The 20,330-nt window shown below is 32.3% G+C and overlaps 2 protein-coding genes and 1 pseudogene across 2 annotated transcripts; all 3 read left to right on the top strand.

Moving 5' to 3' along the window:
• The first annotated feature begins 514 nt into the window (after positions 1-514).
• Positions 515-1,776, top strand: LOC128040602 (30S ribosomal protein S3, chloroplastic-like; annotated as a pseudogene).
• An 11,716-nt stretch (positions 1,777-13,492) lies between these two features.
• On the top strand, positions 13,493-16,743 carry LOC105779408 (G-type lectin S-receptor-like serine/threonine-protein kinase LECRK4). The gene is made up of 2 exons (XM_012603146.2): positions 13,493-16,198; positions 16,679-16,743. Exons 1-2 carry the CDS (start codon positions 13,795-13,797, stop codon positions 16,741-16,743), a joined length of 2,469 nt encoding a protein of 822 aa, XP_012458600.2. The 5' UTR covers positions 13,493-13,794.
• A 2,940-nt stretch (positions 16,744-19,683) lies between these two features.
• Positions 19,684-20,130, top strand: LOC128040603 (G-type lectin S-receptor-like serine/threonine-protein kinase LECRK2). Its single transcript, XM_052629740.1, has one exon. The coding sequence runs from the start codon at positions 19,689-19,691 to the stop codon at positions 20,094-20,096; it is 408 nt and encodes a 135-aa protein (XP_052485700.1). The 5' UTR covers positions 19,684-19,688; the 3' UTR covers positions 20,097-20,130.
• The last annotated feature ends 200 nt before the right edge of the window (positions 20,131-20,330 follow it).

Below are 20,330 nucleotides of genomic sequence, written 5' to 3'. Positions count from 1 at the left end.
GTCGTTAATATTATTATAATTTATTATAATAAAAAATAGAGATTAATTAACGAATTCATTAGCGAGAGGTAAACTTTATGATAAAGATAAAGAAACACAAGAGGAACCCATATACAACTTCAGATGAAGTATACGCTTTAGGTAAACATATATGTATGTTTGCTCACAAAGCACAAAGAATAATTGATTAGATTCGTGGACGTTCCTACAAAGAAACACTTATGATACTAGAACTCATGCTTTATCGAGCATGTTATCCCATTTTAAAATTGGTTTATTTTGCAATAGCAAATGCTCGTCACAATAGGGGTTTCAATGAAGCGAGTTTAATCATTAGTAAAGTCGCAGTAAATGAGGGAACTACTCTGAAAAGACTAAAACCTCGAGCTCGAGGACGAAGTTATCTGATAAAAGACCCACTTGTCATATAACTATTGCATTGAAAGATCTTGAATTTGAACCACTTGACAGATATATGCTGCGCCCAAAACCAAAAAACATCGGATGGCTAGGATGGCTAAAAAAGGGATAAATAAGAACACAAATATGACATATCCTAATATATAGTAGTGGAGGATTATGGGACAAAAAATAAATCCACTTGGTTTCAGACTTGGTACAACCCAAAGTCATCATTCTCTTTGGTTTGCACAACCGAAAAAGTATTCTGAGGGTCTACAAGAAGATAAAAAAAAAAAAAAAGAGACTGTATCAAGAATTATGTACAAAAAAATATGAGACTATCTTCTGGTGTCGAGGGAATTGCATGTATAGAGATTAAAAAAAGACTGGATCTAATTTAGGTGATAATCTATATGAGATTTCCTAAATTATTAATTGAAGATACACGAAAACTCGAAGAACTACATATGAATGTGCAAAAATAACTTAATTGTATGAACAGAAAACTCAACATTACAATTACAAGAATTGGAAATCCTTATGGGCACCCTAATATTCTTGCTGAATTTATAGCCGGACAATTAAAGAATCGAGTTTCATTTCGAAAGGAAATGGAAAAGGCTATTGAATTAACTGAGCAAGCGGATACAAAAGGAATTCAAATACAAATTGCAAGGCGTATCGACGGAAAAGAAATCGCAAGTGTCGAATGGATCTGAGAAGGGAGGGTTCCTCTACAAACCATTGGAGCGAAAGTTGAGTATTGCTCTTATAGAATTCGAATTATCTATGGGGTATTAGGAATCAAAATTTGGATATTTATAGAAGAAGAATAGAAAATCCCAAGATGCTGCCGTTGGTGCTCTTGTACGGATGCTGAAGAAAGCCCCTCCACTTCGCCAAGACATCCCGAGTTCGATAAATTTTTCAGAAGCCTCGAGGCCAGAAATGTGGAATAACAACATCCAAGAGCAAAACCAGAACACACAGGCTGTGACCGTTGAACATGATACTTCTTCAATTATTACATCTTCTAGGCTTGTCGCATCAATGACAACGGCGGATGCATTAGAGGAACTTCGGAGTTACAAAGAGATGAAAAACTTGTTGCTTAGTGACGATGGTAAGTCTTGAACCTCTGCGGCTAAACATTCTGGCAAAGGTACATGAGAATGATCAACTTATATGATATTGGTATAGTTGCACATATGTAGAGCGCTATGGTTTGAAAGACTACTACTACATGCTATACAGCTGAAGCCATTTTCCTCTTTTTGTGATCATAGGAGTATATATATACAATATATGTGTTTTTGGTTAAGATTTATGTTAACAACAGAAGGGTTATCTGTTGGCCCCGAAAACTTTGTAAAAAGCACTTTTGTCTCTGATCCTACATAACATAATTGCACATAATTTTAGATGTTGTGTAAGGATGGCGCATGCTTTGATATACAGGCTGTCATTTCTATTATTTTGCTTCTCCTTTGTTTCCCCTCCTGCATATAGAGTTTCAGTAGAATGAAGCGTAAGAGTTTCTAATACAAATGTTTAATACGGATATATTTACCTGTTTTAGAAGGGGTTTTTTTTTTTAAAGTTATTTTAGATATATATGAAGTATCATATCCTGATATATTTGGAAGATTATAATTCTATAGTCACTTCTTTGACTCTCCAACATTATAAGAAAAAACATTACAAAAAACATTGTAGCACAAAAAAATTAAGATAAATTAGTAAAATTAGAATTCTAGTCAACTGGTAGAATATCCATTCAACTGATACTTCTTTTTCTGTCAAATTAGAAAATGAAATTAAAAGACATTATCAAAGAAAACACCAAGCTTGCTTGCTTTTTTTTTCTGAAATAATGATTAATTTCAAAGTTGATTAAAAATAATTATTATAATTTTGTTTTGTTTTGTCTACCGCATCAAGCTGGCATTAAGAAGGAAATATAAATATATACTTGATGCCCATCTCTGACACTTATTTGAAAGGTTAAGATTCACTCGTTACTTTTTCATCTACTAATATCTAATACAATGATGATTATTATTTAAATGTGTAGAATTTATCTATTAAATGTGAAAATTAAATTTATAAATAATGATTAAACATGCATTGAATAGTAATAGAATAAAATCAAGCCCTTTTTAAATGCATGTTGCATTGATCCCATTCCTTTCTCCATTAATTTGCCATTCCCAAATCTCTTGATATCCTCAATAAATGTCATTAAGTTCCAAATGAAAATAATTTTTTTTCTTTACAAAAATATTAACATCATCTTTGAACATTCCCAGCGTAAGGACTAAGGCCTCTCCTTTTTGCATGAAATAATGGCTTACAGACCACAAATAATGTCTCTTGTTGCATGTCTTCGAACTCCACTGTCTTACCAAATGAGAACAGTCGCTCTTGGTTGTGATCCATTAACGCGCATGCTATTCCTGTTCCAGCTCGGCCTCGCTTCCTTGTAAATGGGTAACAACACTACTCTCACGGTCCGTAAGTCCCCAGGGAAATAATGATCACATATTTCTTTTTATCCTATTTCATGGAAATTACCAACGTCATTATTGAAAAGTGTGTAAGTGGAATTGACCAAGGCAGTAAAATAAACTAAACTGTAAAAGAAAATAAGAATAAGAGCTAGAGTTTTCGATTAGTTTAATGATGCGAATAGAGATAATTATAAAACAACAATTTTAACAATTTAATGATTTAAATGAAAACTTTCGAATAGGTCAGTAATTATTTTGTAATTTTTTAAAGTTGAGTGATCAAAATATAAATAAATAAAACACGTCACAAATTCCTGATCCAATTTGTAAAAGTAAAAAATCTACAGTTAATTTAGTAGATAATAATTCACAATACTTAGAACTATTCATAGCCCATCCCAACCCATAAATAAGAGGATAATAAGTTTCAGTGTACTTGAACTCACCGTCCTCCTGCATTGACAACAATGTCCAGGTCAATCGAGCTAAAACTCAATCGGCTATGGGAAAAAATACATTACTTGATATATATATTGTTTGATATCATCTATACTATATATAAAATGGTCGACTAAGTTAATAACATGAATCAATTCGACACCAACTCAATTATGAAATTATTAAAATATCATTACTTTAAAATGTAATTAATATTATTATAATAGTTCTTTTCATACTTTTATATAATATTTAAAATAAAACAACAGAAAAACATTATTTAAGAATCAAATAGAAGACCAATAAATTTAAATAAAATCTCTTATCACTCCACCCATAATCATTTTGTTGAAATAATTATATATATATATATATATATATATTTAAGGAAAATATTTGGTACACAGTTAGTAAAGTTTTATACTCTACAAGTAGGATTAGGATTTGACAAATATTTTATAAGAGTATAGTAAAATATTAAAAATAGAAATTAAAAAATGTATATCAAAATTTTAAAATTACTTATAAAATAAAAAAATTATATTGTTAATGTACCAAATATTTAGCTTATTTTTAATATAAAATATTTGCTTTAAATTATAGGTGTAAAATTAAACATGATAATAAAACCAAAAACTATTGCTTTCAAATTGAAGAAAATAAATGACTATGTGGCCACAACTAGACCTGTCCATGGTCCGGGCCGGGCCGGGTTCGGGCCAGGCCCAGAAAAAATTTTCAGCTCGCCTCCTAGCCCGGGCCCGACCCGGCCCGAAACATGGGCCTGAAATTTTGCCCAGGCCCGGCCCGGGAAAAATATCATGAGCCCGGCTCGGCCCGGCCCATTTTTTAATAAACATTAAAAAATTATTTTAAAAATAAAAAAAATATTTTAAAAGTATTTTAAAATTAAAAAATAAAAATAAAAAATATATATTTATTATATTCGGGTCATGGACAGGTCTAGCCACAACCATCAGAGACTCTAAGGCATTAAAGGTAATGAACATGGTAGCATGCATGGTAGAAGATGAGGAATGCCCAACTTCCTTTTTGTTTACAAGTGCTTTTTCTTATTTTTTATATTTAAATAATAATAATAATTAAATCTTAGTTTTATTCTCTCTAACATGTCTAAATTTAAATCTTAATTTTTATCTTTAAATTTTTAACATAATTAGTCTTTATATTTTTATAATGTTACTAATTAGTTGAAATAGTTAATATCGTTAACTTTTTTATTAAAACATTATGTGGTTACATATAACTCAGTCTTTGCAGAATGTCAACTAAGCCCAAAACATTCTCAAACATGGAAACTGAAATACTCTAAATATTCAATTCAAGGTTGTATAATGCAACCAGGGCTAGTGATACACGAGCGGATGTGTGTTTTACATCAAGAAAGAAAACATCGAGCAAATCAACTCCCTCCACTTGATTGTCACCCTTTGCGAACACCCTTGCTTTAAACACTCTATTTTATCTAAAACTTCTACAATCTGAAATCTGCGATTCCACCGAACTTCTCGATATCGAATTTCGTTGTCTCCATTTCTGAACAGGTTGATTGCAAAATCTGAACCGAACTCTAATACCAGTTTGTTGGGGATTGACCCATGTAAATAATGGGATAGTAAAAGTGGAGAAGAATAAACACAAATATTTTACTTGAAAAACTGTCAAAGAGGAAAAAACCACGAGCAAAGGAGGTATCAACTTTTTACTAAACAAGTAAACAAACGAGAGTACGATATGGGGAAAAGAAATCTAATTGTACTAAATGTACAAGTCCAAACCCCAAAAGCAAATCCCTAACTCTCATAAAGAAAACTTGAAAATAAAACTCTAACTCTTACAGAGTTTTCTCAAAAAGAGGTATAGAATTCTTTCCATAGTTACCACGAAAACTCTCACCAAAACTCATCTACGACTACTATATCTTGTCACCCCTCAAAAGAAAAGTATTGTAGTACTACATCTTTAGTTGTCTTTTTAATTGGTCTCCCAAAACAGGGATATAAGACCCCTTCAAATAGGCAAAGATTAGAGATCTAATCATACTAAAATATCCATGGAGTAATCAGAGTTTAACTGGAAAAAGATAGTAGAGTTCAATTGGGATAAGAAACCCGATATATATGGGGAACACGTTGCAACGTTCTCATTCGCGTCGTCCGTCATCCCAATGTTGGGAAGTTTCTTGTTGTAATGTCGTCGTCTGTTTGGCCGAAAATACGATGCAAACCCAAAAAATCTCTACCTTGACTCGTATTTACCATCCCTTCTTCTCCATGCCCCGTCACGGGCCAAACTTGATCTTTGTTGAATGTTAACCAAGCCCAAACCATTTTCAAACTTGGAAACCGAAAGACTCCTAGTCTTCAAATCAAGGTTGTATAATGCAACTAGGGCTAGTTATACACGGACGGACGTGTGCTTCACAATAAGAAAGAAAACATCGAGGAAATAAACTCCCTCCACTTGATTGTCACCCTTTGCAACCAACCTTGCTTTAAACACCCTACTTTATATAAAATTGCTACAATCTAAAATCTATGATTCCATCAAACTTCTCAATATTAAAATTCGTTGTTGCCATCCTTGAATGAGTTGATTGCGAAATCCGAACCAAGCTCTCATACTAGTTTGTTAGGGATTGACTCGTGTCAACAACGAAAGAGTAAAAGCAGAGAAGAACAAACACAAATACTTTAAGTGAAAAACAGTCAAAGAAGAAAAAACCACGAAAAAAATAGGTATCGACTTTTCACTAAATGAGTAAACAAATGAGAGTACAATATGGAGAAAATAAATCTAATATTACTAAATCTACAAACCCAAACCCCGAAAACAAAGCTCTAACTCTGATAGAGCAAATTCAAAAAAAAAAAAAAACCTAAATCTCATATAGTTTTCTCAAAAAGGGTTAGAAAATTCTCTCCATATTTACCACAAAAACTGTCACCAAAACTCATTTGCGACTACATATTGACGTCCCCAAAAGAAAAGCCTTTAATCGCCTTTTTAATTGGTTTTCAAAAATATGGATGCAAGTCCCATTAAAATAGGCTAAGATTAGAGGTCTAATCATACTAAAATATCCCTAGATTAATCAGATTTTAATTGGGAAAATATAGCAAAATTTAACTGTGAGAAGAAACCTGATTTATGTGGGGAAAACATCGTCACGTCGCAACGTACCCATTTGCATTGACACGATGTTGTCCATTGTCGTAACGTCGAGAAAGCTTCTCATCGTGCTGTTTGTTTGGCCGAAAATATGAGGCACACCCCACAAATCTCCACCTTGACTTGTATTTACCATACATTCTTCTCTAGACCCTGTCACGAGCCGAACTCAATCTTTGCAGAATGTCAACAAAGCTCAAACCGTTCTCGAACTTGGAAATCGAAAGACTCTTAATCTTCAAATCATGGTTGTATAATGCAACCAAAACTAGTGATATACAAACAAATGTGTGCTTCAGAACAGGAAAGAAAACATCGAGCAAATTAACTCATTCCACTTGGTTGTCACCCTTTGAGACATACCTTGCTTTAAACACTCTACTTTATCTGAAATTGCTACAATCTGAAATTTTTAATTCCATCAAACTTCTCAATATCTAAATTCGTTGTCGTTATTCCTGAACAAGTTGGTTGCAAAATCTAAATCAAGCTTTGATGCCAGTTTGTTGGGGATCGACCCGTGTAAACAACGAGATAGTAAAAGTGGTGAAGAACGAATACAAAAATTTTACGTGAAAACTGTCAAAGAGGGAAAAACCATGGGCAAAAGAGGTATCGACTTTTCACTAAATGACTAAACAAGCGAGAGTATAATATGGAAAAAAACCTAAATGTACTAAACGTGCAAACCCAAATCCTGAAAACAAAACCCTAACTCACATAGAGCAAACTCGAAAATAAACCCCCAACTCTCACAGAGTTTTCTTAAAAAGGGGTACAAAATTCTCTCCATAGTTACCACGAAAACTATTACCAATACTCATCTGCGACTACATCTAGTCGCCCCTAATAGAAAAGTCATGTAGTACTATATATTTAATTGTCTTTTTAATTAGTCTCTCAAAATAGGGATACAAGACCCCTTTAAATAGGCTAAGATTAGAGGTCTAATCATACTAAAATATCCCTAAAGTAATCAGAGTTTAACTAAGAAAAGATAGCAGAGTTTAACTGGGAAAAGAAATCTGATTTATGTGGGGAACACGTTGCCACATCGCAACGTCCCCATTCATGTCGTCACGACGTCGTAACCTTGGGAAGCTTCTTGGCGTGACATCATCATCTATTCGGCCGAAAGTATGAGGCATACCCCACACTTTGTAAATTTGAAATTTAGTTCATGTATTGCTATTTTTAGGAATTTCGTGTATCTACATTCTAGATTTCAAACCAGGTCCAATTATTAACATTGTTAAAGGTTTTTTGTTAAATTTTTTGGTGTGACATTTTGAAATAAAAAAAAAAATTACTCACTTGATAGCCATGTAACTAAAACAATGATGTTATGATAAACCTAAATTTAATAAAAGAAATTAGCAATGTTAACAATTAGACTTGTATTTTAAATTAGAAAATAAAAGACTAAATTCCTTAAAATAAAAAGTAAAAGGATTCAATTCAAAAGATACTAAGAGTATAAAATGCTATATCACATTTTAACTTATATAAATTTATTAAAATCTCCATATCATTATAATAAATTATGAAAATATATTATAAAGCTGGACATAAACACAAAATAGATAACAATTATTTTGTAAATTGAATTTTAATAATAAACAATGCAAAATGTTAAAAGTAATAGAATGAAATCAAACCCCTTATCTGAATATATGTTGCATTGATCTCATTTCTTTGTCAATTAATTTGACATTCCCAAGTCTCTTGATATCCTCTATAAAGGTCATTAAGCTCCAAATGAAAATGTTTTTTTTTCTTTACCGTCTCCTGTTTCAGCCAAAATATTAACATTTTCCCACCGTGAGGACTCTTGGTTGTGATCCATCGACGCGCATGCTATTCCTGTTCTAGCTGGGCCTCCCTTGCTTGCAAATGGATAACACTACTCGCCCAGGGAAATAAGGATCACATATTCCTTTTTTTCTTCTTTCATGGAAAATACCGACATCACTATTGAAAAGTGTGTAGGTGGACTTAACCAACACTTTTCTTGGCAAGTGAAGTGAATGGCCAAATGTCTCACACGTTTCTTTCTATTTCATCGGAATGGAAGCTTCCTCAAAAAAAAAAAAAAGACAAATGTTTTTTTTTTAATTACATTGGGTCAACTAAATTTAAAAAAAATCATTACGTGTTTTCGAAAATTCTCTAAATTATTAGTAAATTTACATTTTAATCACTCAACTTCAAAAAATTAAAATACTGGTCATTGAACTATTCGAAATCTTTTATTTAAGTCACTGAGTTGTTAGGTTTTTTTTTTTTAAGTTTAACTAGCGAGTTACAAGTGACGATTTAACGATCGGTACGATGGATCAGTATCTATCACTAAGTAGAAGAACATAATACTTTAGATCCAAATCAATTTGATTGTCAATATCAAATGTAAAGGCCCAATTTTGCCCGGACCCAGATTACAAACAATAAAACAAAAAAATAAATAGAACCAAAAATAAATAATAAAAAAGTCCAATCCGTTTACAAAAAAAATAGGCCCAAATAGCCCAAATCAGTAACCTAATGGCCCAACGGCCCAAAAACTTAAATTTTTTTCAGATTGTTTTCTAGCGCCACACCCCCTGCCTTGGCACGCACGCTGCCCGAGTGCCTCGTCTCGAGGCCTGATGCACCCCTGCCTCCATTTGCACCAAAATAGCAAGGGTCTCCCCCTCCATTGACTCCGCCACCTGCAAGAAAAGAGCAAAAAAGGACAGAGACAACAGACGCAAAACAGTAGTGAAACAGAAATAAACAGTGTAATATTGGCTATAAAGGCCATGAAAATATATTGTAATTTTTACTAGGAAGCAATCAAAACAAAATAGAAAGAAAAATTCTAAAAGGTGGTCCTTTTATTTTTTTACTCTATTTTTATTTTATTTTTTAAATAAATATAAAATAAAAAGGGAGGTCGAAAACCTACCTGGCCCTTCATGTTCTGCCGCCATGAGTGGCCGAGGACCGTCATCTCCGATGAAAGATGACATCTTTCGGGTAAAAGGGTCTTCAAAACCCAGAAACCAAAAGCTTTTTTAGGGATTTCTACTATTTTGATGAGTTTTTTTTAAAAAAAAAAAAACCCAGATTGGGTTCGGGGAACCAAAAGGCCAAAGAACAGCCATTTTTGCATTTTCTGGCTTCAAAACGAGATATAAGTAACGATCAATTGGTGTTTATTCTCGTTTTTAAGGATTTAAGGCATTGTGTCCTAACTTACGGGACGTGATTCTTTTTCTCGATTAACTTGAAATAAGCTATTTCGCAAAAATTGCTTTAGTTAGATAGTGCCTTAATACAAAAAGGATTGTGTTTTAAACTCTTTTCAAAGTTTCAATTAACGATACTAAGACATTAATTAATCAACTAGGTACCAATTTTGGGCGTTACGAGGGTGCTATTCCTTCCTCGTGTGTAACCGACTCTCGAATCAATTTCCTGAATTTTGTAGACCAAAAATCGTTGTTTTAGTAAATCAAACCGTTTATTAAAACGACCAAATTACGAGGTGATCCGATCACACCTCATAAAAAGGATTGGTGGCGACTCCCATTTTCGTTTTTTAAAAATAAAAAGTCGATTTAAAAAAAAGGGGTTTCAATATCAAAGATCAGATAATTTCATTGTTTGGATTTTGATTTACAGATTCGTGACATTTAAAGTTGTTTAATGAAAAGAAATTAAATTGTAAGAGAGAAGAGGAGTGGAAGCTTTCGATTGAAAAACATACAACAACGATTTAATAACCCAATGACTTAAATGAAAATTTTCAAATTATTTAGTGATCATTTTGTAGCTTTTTAAAGTTAAGTGACCAAAATATAAATTTACTAATAATATAATGACTTTAAATAAAATTTACCCTTAATAAATAAATAAATCACCGAAGGAATTCCTGATCTTATTTGTGAAAGTAAAAGACCTACAATTAATTTAGCAGATAATAATTCACACAAGAAATGGTTTTAAATTCCTGAAAAGAAAATTGAGCGCCAGAATTAATTAATCGAAGACTTCTGTTCCAATTGGGCGGCGACTTGACCAGAACTTTATTTGCCGGGTATTCCCACAGAGAAGTCTTGCTCTGGCTTGCCCAAAGTGTTGAACATATAGAATTAAGGTTGTCTTACATACACACTGGTCCGTAGTTCCAGCGGATTATCTTTTGTCTTGCAAACCCCTTATTCTGTACTCCCCTATTCTTGAAAAGACCGCTATGCACCTTGACTTTTGGCTTTTCGTTCTTTCTGCTGCAGCTGTTTAGCTATATGCGTCTCCTTTTGAAGGATTAATTAGATGTCTCTTCTTTTTTCAAGCAAAAGCAAAAAGCATCAACTTCCTAACGAAATGTCGTTGGTCATGAAATAGTATCTGCTTTATATTCATACCGATGTAGCTGTTAATTTGAGTACAGGCAATATTTGTATAGGGGGAGTGATTCAAAACCATTAAGGGAATTGGATTTTGGGCTTCAATCATTTTTTGGGGATGTGTTCAGTCTTTGAAGTTGAATTATGGGACATTTTTTACGGGTTGAGTCTTTTACAAGATTAAGGCTTAAGCAAATTATCGATTCATGAGAATAGCCTTGAGGTAGTTCTTGCTTTGCAAATGAGTTTTATAACTAGTTCGAGATTAGCATTAGTTAGGCGGATCCAACAAAAGCTACAAAATTTCGAGCATTGAGAGATCAAACATGTTCCGAGAGAAGTTAACTTAGTCGCAAATCGAATTGTCAAGATGGTGTCTGTGGAGATAGAGGGAGTTAATGTTTTGACTTTTACTCTTATATGAATCTTTTAAAATTCCTAGAAAGTGATAAAATTAAGAGTAAACTATTAAAATAGTCACTTTTGTTTGCCTCAGGTTACATTTTAGCCGCTTATGTTTGAAATGTTACGTTTTAGTCATTTACATTATCATGTTGTAACATTTTAGTCACTAAGCTATTAATTTCCGTTAACAGTGTAACAGTAAGCTGATGTGGCACATTAAATCATCATTTCAAACAAAAATTTTAGGTTAAATTATAAAATTGGTCCCTATATTTTATCATTTTAAGCAATTTAATTCTTTTCTTTTATGTTCTTTTAATTTTTTTCTTTTATTTTCCATTCTTTTCTACTTCTCTCTCTCTTTTCCTCCTTCTCCATTTCTTTTAATATAGTTTTTTTTATATTTTTCATTTGTTAAAATTAGTTCCTATACTTTTTTTCTTGAACAATTTAATTTTTTATTTTTATTTCTTTATTTGTTAAAGCAAATTATCTTTGATTACATACTGTGTGTAAACCCAAAGATTGTTTTTGATCATTGCAAAATGAATAAAATCGATCTTATTGCATTAATCAATACCAATTCTTCTTCAATATATAATAGAACACCAAGCTAAATTCTACCAAAGACATTAATTTGTTTACCAAATTGGTGCCAAAACTAGAAATCAAGTTAACTCTAATGGGATCAGAAGGGTTAACCAATATTATGAAAATCTTGATTGAAATATCGGGTCCAAGCAATTCTATAAAATCACCATAATAATCCATTTTTGGATCCTTTGTATAGCATCAACAATAAGTGTAAAATATCAAAACCCCAATTCACAAATGTTTACAATAAGCAAAAAAAAATCTTTATTCGGATTTTCATTGAAGAGTAATACAAAATTGTTACCCTAAGTTGAAAATATATTAAAAACTAATCAAAAGGAAGATTAAACAGAACGTACAAGAAACACCCAAGATCAAAATAAAAGTATAGAGACTAGTTTTAACAAACGGAAAATATAGAAAAACTATGTTAAAAGAAACAGAGAAGGGAGGAAAACAAAGGGAGAAACTGAAGAGAATGGAAAATAAAGAAAAAAAAGGAAAGTTAAAAAATTTTGTATTGATCTTCAACGAAAACCCGAATTGTGAAAAAAATAAATTGTTCAAAAAATAAAAGTACAGGGACTAATTTTAATAAATGGAAAACATAAAAAACTATGTTAAAAAATAGAAAAGGAGAAAAATATAAGGAGAAACAAAAGAGAATGGAAAATAAGGAAAAAATGTTAAAAAATTAAATTGCTCAAAACGAAAAAGTATATGAATCAATTGTATAATTTAACCTAAAATTTTTATAAATTTTTATTTAAAATGATGATTTAATATACTACATCACTTACCGTTATATTGTTAACGACAATTAACGGCTCAAGAACTAAAATGTTACAATACGATAACGTAAGTGACTAAAATGTAACATTTCAAACATAAGTAACTAAAATGTAACCTGAGGTAAACAAAAGTGACTATTTTAATAGTTTATCCTAAAATTAATGGTGGTTTCGATTGTATTAATGTAACAAAATCTATTAAGCTTTGTTTATTTCACCCAAAAAATATTAAACTTTTAATTATAGGATAGGTAATTTTGAATGTTTCTTTTGCTTTTTATCTTCAATAACTCATAAAATTATGGGAAAGATTACATGATATATATACACACAAATATATTATAAATTTATTAAAATCTCCATATCATTATAATAAATTATGAAAAGCTTGACATAAACACAAAATAGATGACAATTATTTTGTAAATTGAATTTTAATAATAAACAATGCAAAAATTTTAAAAAGTAAAAATAAATATTATAAATATAATACTAATTTACAACATAAATATTTTTTTCAAAATCAATATTTACTCGAATAATATAATTAAATTCAATACATATATATTACTAATTTACAAAAAAAATCTAATATAAATTTAACCCTTAAAAGTTAATAATTTTAATTTATTAAACAACACTTTAATAAAATCCCCAACTTTAATCAAAATGAAAGAAAAAAAATTAGTATTTTCTTTTCCTTTTTTTTTAAAAAAGGAGGTATTATTAGTATTTACATTCATAATCATCTAAAGTATGTTTTCGACACAGTCAATGAAAGTAAATAAACATATAAAACACAACACCTTCAATACTCCGACTCTTATCCAATATGATGAGCATTTCTTTTATTCGTTCTTGCAATGTTAGGAACAACGACCAACATAATATCGTCAATGCTTAAGAGTGTATGAGATATGGCCGGAAGTCTGCAGAAGGGAAAATGATGTTAGAAAACGAAAAACTTTCTCATCCGGACATGTACTATTTTTAGTTTACCCTTAGGCTTAACTAAGCAAATTCAGAGGAGGGCTTCTTCTCCCTTATCTCCTTGCTTACACCCCAACCTTAGTTATGGCACATGTACCGTCAAATATTATTCTCTTCCTGTTCCTTCTGGTTTCTTTCCATGTTAATGTCATAGCTGAAGAAGACGAGGCAAACATTATCAAACCCGGTTCTTCACTTTATGCCGGAAAACAGCCTAGTTCGTGGGCCTCACCTTCGGGGAATTTTGAATTTGGTTTCTACCGGCAAGGAGAAGGATATGCGGCCGGAATATGGCTTGTTGGTCGACCAGAAAACACCATTGTCTGGACTGCAAAACGAGATGACCCGCCTGTCTCCTCAAATGCTACTTTGGAATTCACTACACAAGGCGTATTGCTTCTTCGGACTGAGGACGGGGTGGGAAATGTCATTGCGAATCTGTCCGGCGTGCAATTTGTTGATTCTGCTTCGTTGCTGGACACCGGGAATCTAGTGCTCTATGAGAACAGGTCTGTTGTTTGGGAGAGCTTTGATATCCCGACCGACACAATCTTAGGAGGCCAGAATTTAAGCCTTGACAGTGAGTTGATTTCCAGTGTGTCAAGTTCAAACCACTCAACTGGCCATTATCATTTGCTCTTGAAGTCTGGTGGGCTTGTAGCCAATTTAAATATTTCTTCTGGAGCTGCCTATGAGTACTGGGTCTTCCCTAATGACTTTTCTTCCCCCGTGTTGAATCTCAATGAAAGTGGCGTTCTAGCACTGTATTCATCACAAAATTTCGACCAAGAAAATGTTTTGGCAAGCGGCTCGACAACTGGGAACGGAACAATGATTATCTATAGAGCAACCCTTGATCATGACGGTGTTTTCAGATTGTACTCGCATCAACTTGAAAGCAATACTATGTCAAACAAGTGGCAGAATTTGGATGATGAATGTGAGGTTCCAGGTCGGTGTGGGTTGAACAGCTACTTCTCCACCAGCAGGGGTAACGATACTGAGTGCTATTGCTATCCTGGTTTCATATATATCGACGAGAATGCCAAATTCCTGGGCTGCTCTCAGAATTTCACTGTAGATGGGTGCGAGACTAAGAGAGATGTAGTGATACACCACAATAGCACTACCTTAGACAATGTGTCTTGGGCTGGTAATCTTTATTCTGTGAAGCGTAATCTGGAGAAGGAAGACTGTAAGAAAGCTTGCGAGGATGATTGCTCCTGTGGTGGAGCTCTCTATAGCCCAAATCACTGTAGCATGTATTCATTACCGCTTAAATATGGTAGAAAACATGTAAATATAACAACCACAGCCTTCATCAAGTTGATTCCGGGTAGCACCATTAGCCCCCCACCTGAAAAAAGTCAAATATTGATAAGCGAAGGAAACCAAAGCCTCATTTTAACTATGGGATTAAGTTTGGGTTCCGTTGCAAGTTTGTGTTTTGTGATTGCAATATGTAGCTTCTTGTTATACAGGCATCGAGTCCAAAGTTATGAGAAGCTTTTAGACAGTAAAAGTTCAGGATTTGCCGAGCAATTTACACTACGATCATTCACTTTCAATGAGCTAGATGAAGCAACACAAGGTTTCCAAGATGAGTTGGGTAGAGGCTCATTTGGAGCGGTTTATAAAGGAACTTTGCCAGGGGATGGTAAAAGTATTGCTGTTAAGAGATTAGGAATGGTTAAGGAAGGAGAAAGGGATCAGTTTCGAACTGAGATGACAGCCATTGGAAGAAATAACCACAGGAACTTGGTCCGATTGCTTGGATTTTGTGTGGAAGGTTCAAGGAAGTTCCTTGTTTATGAGTACATGAGCAATGGCTCACTAGCGGATTTTCTATTCAACAGGAATGAACGCCCGGTTTGGAAACAGAGAGCCAGAATAGCGTTGGACGTGGCTAAAGGTATCCTTTATTTACATGAAGAGTGTGAGGTGAGTATCATCCATTGCAACATCAAGCCCTGCAACATACTCTTGGATGATTCATTGACTGCAAAGATTTCGGATTTCGGATTGGCAAAGCTATTGAGGCCTAATCAAAGAAGCAGTACAAGTGGAGCAGCATGGTACTCGGCACCTGAATGGCAAAACAGTGCAGTGTTATCGGTAAAAGTTGATGTATACAGTTTCGGAGTGATACTGTTGGAGATCATATGTTGCAGAAGCAACATAGAAGTAGAAGGTCGCAGTGCAGATGAGATACTGCTTTCAACATTTGTATACAATTGCTTTGTTGGGGGAGAGTTGAATAAGCTCGTGGAAGGTGAAGAAGAAGTGGACATGAAAATGGTGGAAAGGTTTGTGAAGGTGGGGCTTTGGTGCATTCAAGATGATCCAAATTTGCGTCCACTCGTGAAGAATGTGATCTTGATGCTAGAAGGAACAATGAATGTACCGATCCTCCATTTCCATCACTTCCCCATGTTACTAATTAGTGTTCTTAACTTTGAAGTTGGGTTTATTTTAATTATGTTTTCATGTAATTAATAATAATTAGAGGAGTAATTTTAAAATAAAATTTTGGAAACTATCTGGTTGTTACAAAGAAGGACATTTTATGTTCTATGCATCAATTATCATGTGATAAGTGAAAGGTCTCTAATCTATACATCAATTATAATAGTAAAAGTATACATGGTTTTTCCTTTGTTTTCACTTATGTGTTGTGTTGAAAAATTAAATGTTAACATCTTAAATACTTACAAAATCAATTTGGTATGTTTGTTAAATTTAAGTATATGATTAAATTGTTTGATAAAGGATAGCTTTCTAATAATTTTAGAGCTCTAAACAAAATCTTTAAAAAAATATCTTTCGGTCTCACTTCCCTAGATATTCCTTTAGGGGCATTACTTCCTAACTTTTTAGGCCTACTCAATTTAGTTCAATTTAATACAATTTAGTCCTTTTTTCCAAAAATTAGCTTACCTACATTTCCATCAACCAAATCCTTTTTTAGGTTTAGCTATTTATGCTGCAAATAAAGAGAATGGACATGGAAATGAAAAGCAAACAAAACATTGAAGTTTAAGAAAAAAATATGAAAGTTTGGATTTTTTTTATGCAAGAAAACTTAAAGAACATAAAACTAAAGGCATTCAACAAGGAAATCTAAAGCAATAAACAGAAAAGGAATAAACTTTAACAAATTTAAAGTAAAAGAAACTAAAATGCATTAAACTAAAGTTAGAAATGTCTTACAACCAAGGTATAGGGATTGGAAGTGCAAATAAACTTAAGCTATAGTAATAACTAACTAACTTAACTACCACTAAGAACAACTAAGAACAACTAAAATAAGAAAGAAAATTGTTGGGAAATGTAAAATCTACTACTAAAGAAATGAAAATAAAAAAAACCCTAGAAAAAGAAGAAGAAAAGCTAAGAGAAAACCTAGAGAAAACTAAGGTAAAACTAAACTAATGTGTGTCTCCTCTCCTCAGCCAAATTTGGTTATTTTAGGCTGAATGCTAATAGTACTTCGTTGCCAAAATTGCCCTTACGTGGGCCTTGGATGATTGGTGGATCGGGTAGAAATAGACTACTCTTTTTATCTAATTTTGTCCCCCTCACAATGTTGGTGTCACGATACCTAGAAGAGGATATCTCGATTCCTCAAGTAGTTTCGAACCTTGGGGTCTTCTTTGAGGGTGGATATCGTGATACCACTGAAAAGTGGTCTCCCTTCTTTCCATACTGTTGGAGGTATTGTGATTTCAAGGTATGAAAATAGCGATACATTTTCTTTTGGTGTCATTTTCGCTCGTTTTCAACCTCAGCACGTTCTTACACCACTCAACCAAATGTTAGGTCCCCCAATAGTACTATTGGCCAAATTTGATCATAAAATGAGTAAAAATAAGGCATTTACACTTATCAACTTAAAATATAAAAAGTAAGAAAAAGTATGAAAAAAAATGCTATTTTGCTTGAGAATAAGGTCCTTAAGTATATTGGTAAAGTCTAATTTGTCATATCAAATTATGGTAGATAAAACTCCCCCACATATAACTCTTTGCTTGTACTTAAGCAAACCAAACATGCAAAAGGAAAGACGACTGTTGGACTAAATCAGACAATTAAGTCATATATCTATAAAACATCAAACTCGTACGGGAACTGCCTCATATGCAACTTAAGAGTGATATCTAGATAACTTGTTTATTCTTAATACAAACATAATTAGTTCACTAAGTTATAATGTTAATAGATGTAGAGGCAATGAAAATTAAAAATGTACAAGTGTTATCCATCAAAATAAATTATGCGAATTGCTCATAGATATTTTAAAAAATGGATCATATTCGTTCAAACAAATGTAGACTATTTACTAATTATTGTATTGGTGACATAGATTATGTTAAGTAATGCTTTTAGAAGTACTTTTGATATGAAAATACTTTTGCAGCAAAAAGAACAAGATATTTTTCTTTGAAATTTTGGCTTTTCAAAAGTACTTTGAAAAAAAAAGAGAAACTAAAATTTTAGCTTTTCTTATTCCAAAAACATTTTAGTGCTTAATTATTTTTCACTTCTCCAATAATATGGTACTTTCTCTCTTTTTTCTCTGGTGCTTAATTACAAAATGTTAAAATCATTAATTAAAAATAAAAATATATTTTAAAATAATACAAATGTGTTAATATCTAATTACAAATATTTAATGGTTATATTTAAATATTTAAAATATAATTTATATATTCTACTAAAATTTTATAAATAAATAATATTTATTGTTTAAAATATTTAAAATTTATATTTCATATATTAAAATATTAATAATAAGTTATAATAGTTTTTTATTCTTACTAGAATATAATAATATTAACTAATTTGAACATTACTTAAATGCATATTTGTTACTTTATAATATTATGTCTAAAATAAATATTTTATTTCTCGAAAGTATTTTTTCATAACACTTTTTAAAAGTATTTTTCAAAATTATAGCAACTAACCCTAATTCGGATCCCAAAGATCTTCTAAGTTTGTAATGTTACAAGGCTTAGGACAGTTCAAAATTCAAATGGGTTCAAACACTAGAAACGGTTGAGCACATGACATTGTTCCCTACTTGCTTCAAATTCATTTACAAGCTCACCTCCTTATTTCTCATTCTCTTGCCTACCATATTTTTCCAAAATGTTAGAAGGTATTATGGCACAAAATTTATAATTGTGAACCTAAAGATATTCATTTTGAGCTTAATTTTGATTTAGCTATCATTTTCTTTATTTTGCACTTTTCATTCACCCTTTCTTTTTAACATACTAATTTATGTAATCCCTTCATTTTCTTTTTATAAATACATATATCGAATTTATAAACACAAAATTCTAAAGCGATAGTACAATTTCTAAGGATCTTTAGAAATTTTGGTATTTTGTAATTGAGTCATTCTAATTTTTTTTCATATTAAAACTTTTAAAATTAAATTGCCATGATTATGTTTATTAACTAAAATGATATATATTTTTGGATCCAAATTGACATTTTCTAACAAAATTATTAGTGGTAGAAGAAGTGGCAAGATCGGTTTCAACTAGTTCACGCATGAAAATAAAACCTCGGAAAAAGCTTGGGAAACCTACATTAATTTTATCACCATTTTCCTTAGAAATGTTGACAGTCCATAAAGTTGTCTGTATGTATCAAAATATAAAAGAATGTTATTAGAAATGTCGGTATTTGATTATACATTTTAGTACAGGATTTAGGAATGAGATTTTGGTATATAAAAAAACCTAATTATTTTTCATGAAAATATTGATATTCCGTTAGAAATTTTGATATATAACAAGATATAACAAGATATGTTTTTAGAAATTTTAATATTTCGGCCGGTTGAGTCATTATTCGATTGACATACACAATGTTATTAATATAGGGTTCGAGTGTATTTAAACGCATTATCCTCCTATTTATGGTTAGAGAGAGGCTATGGATAGTTCGGGCTGGCAAAACTGTTGATGGGGGATCATACAAGGACCTTCACAGTAGTGAGGGGAACTAGAGGATACATGGCCCCAGAATGGCATAAGAACATTCCAATATCAGCGAAGGCTGACGTTTACAGTTATGGAATTGTGCTATTGGAAACTGTGTTTTGCAGACGAAACTTGGACACCACTGTATCAAACCCAGAGGAGATCATTCTGTCGATTTTGGTGTATAAATGTCTGGTTGAAAAAAAGTTGGATAAGCTTGTGCTTGGTGAAGAAGTAGATAAGAAAAGCTTGGAAAGAATGGTGATGGTGGCACTTTGGTGTATCCAAGATGAACCAGCACTTCGTCCTTCCATCAAGACTGTAGTGATGATGCTGGAAGGCATTACTGATATATGCATTCCCCCATGTCCAACTGCTTCCTCCATATAATTCAAGTCACGACCTAACAATCAATCATCTCACTCGGAGTGTTCGTGTAGTTTATGTTACGCAAAGACTGCGTCATGTTTGTATTTCCTCTGGCTTGTAATAAATTTGTAAAATGCTTCCTGCAGCAGTGTTCTCCCTTCATTTGTAGGTTTAAAAATTGTGTTCGAGTTATCTAATCATATAGTAGTTGTATGTAATAACTGAGTTTTACTGTAATTTCTAATTAATAATCTC

The sequence above is a fragment of the Gossypium raimondii genome, chromosome 4 (genome assembly GCF_025698545.1).
Source record: "Gossypium raimondii isolate GPD5lz chromosome 4, ASM2569854v1, whole genome shotgun sequence".
NCBI classification, from domain to species: Eukaryota; Viridiplantae; Streptophyta; class Magnoliopsida; order Malvales; family Malvaceae; genus Gossypium; species Gossypium raimondii.
Note: the sequence above shows the minus strand (reverse complement) of the source record. Positions and strands in the feature narration are given on the sequence as shown.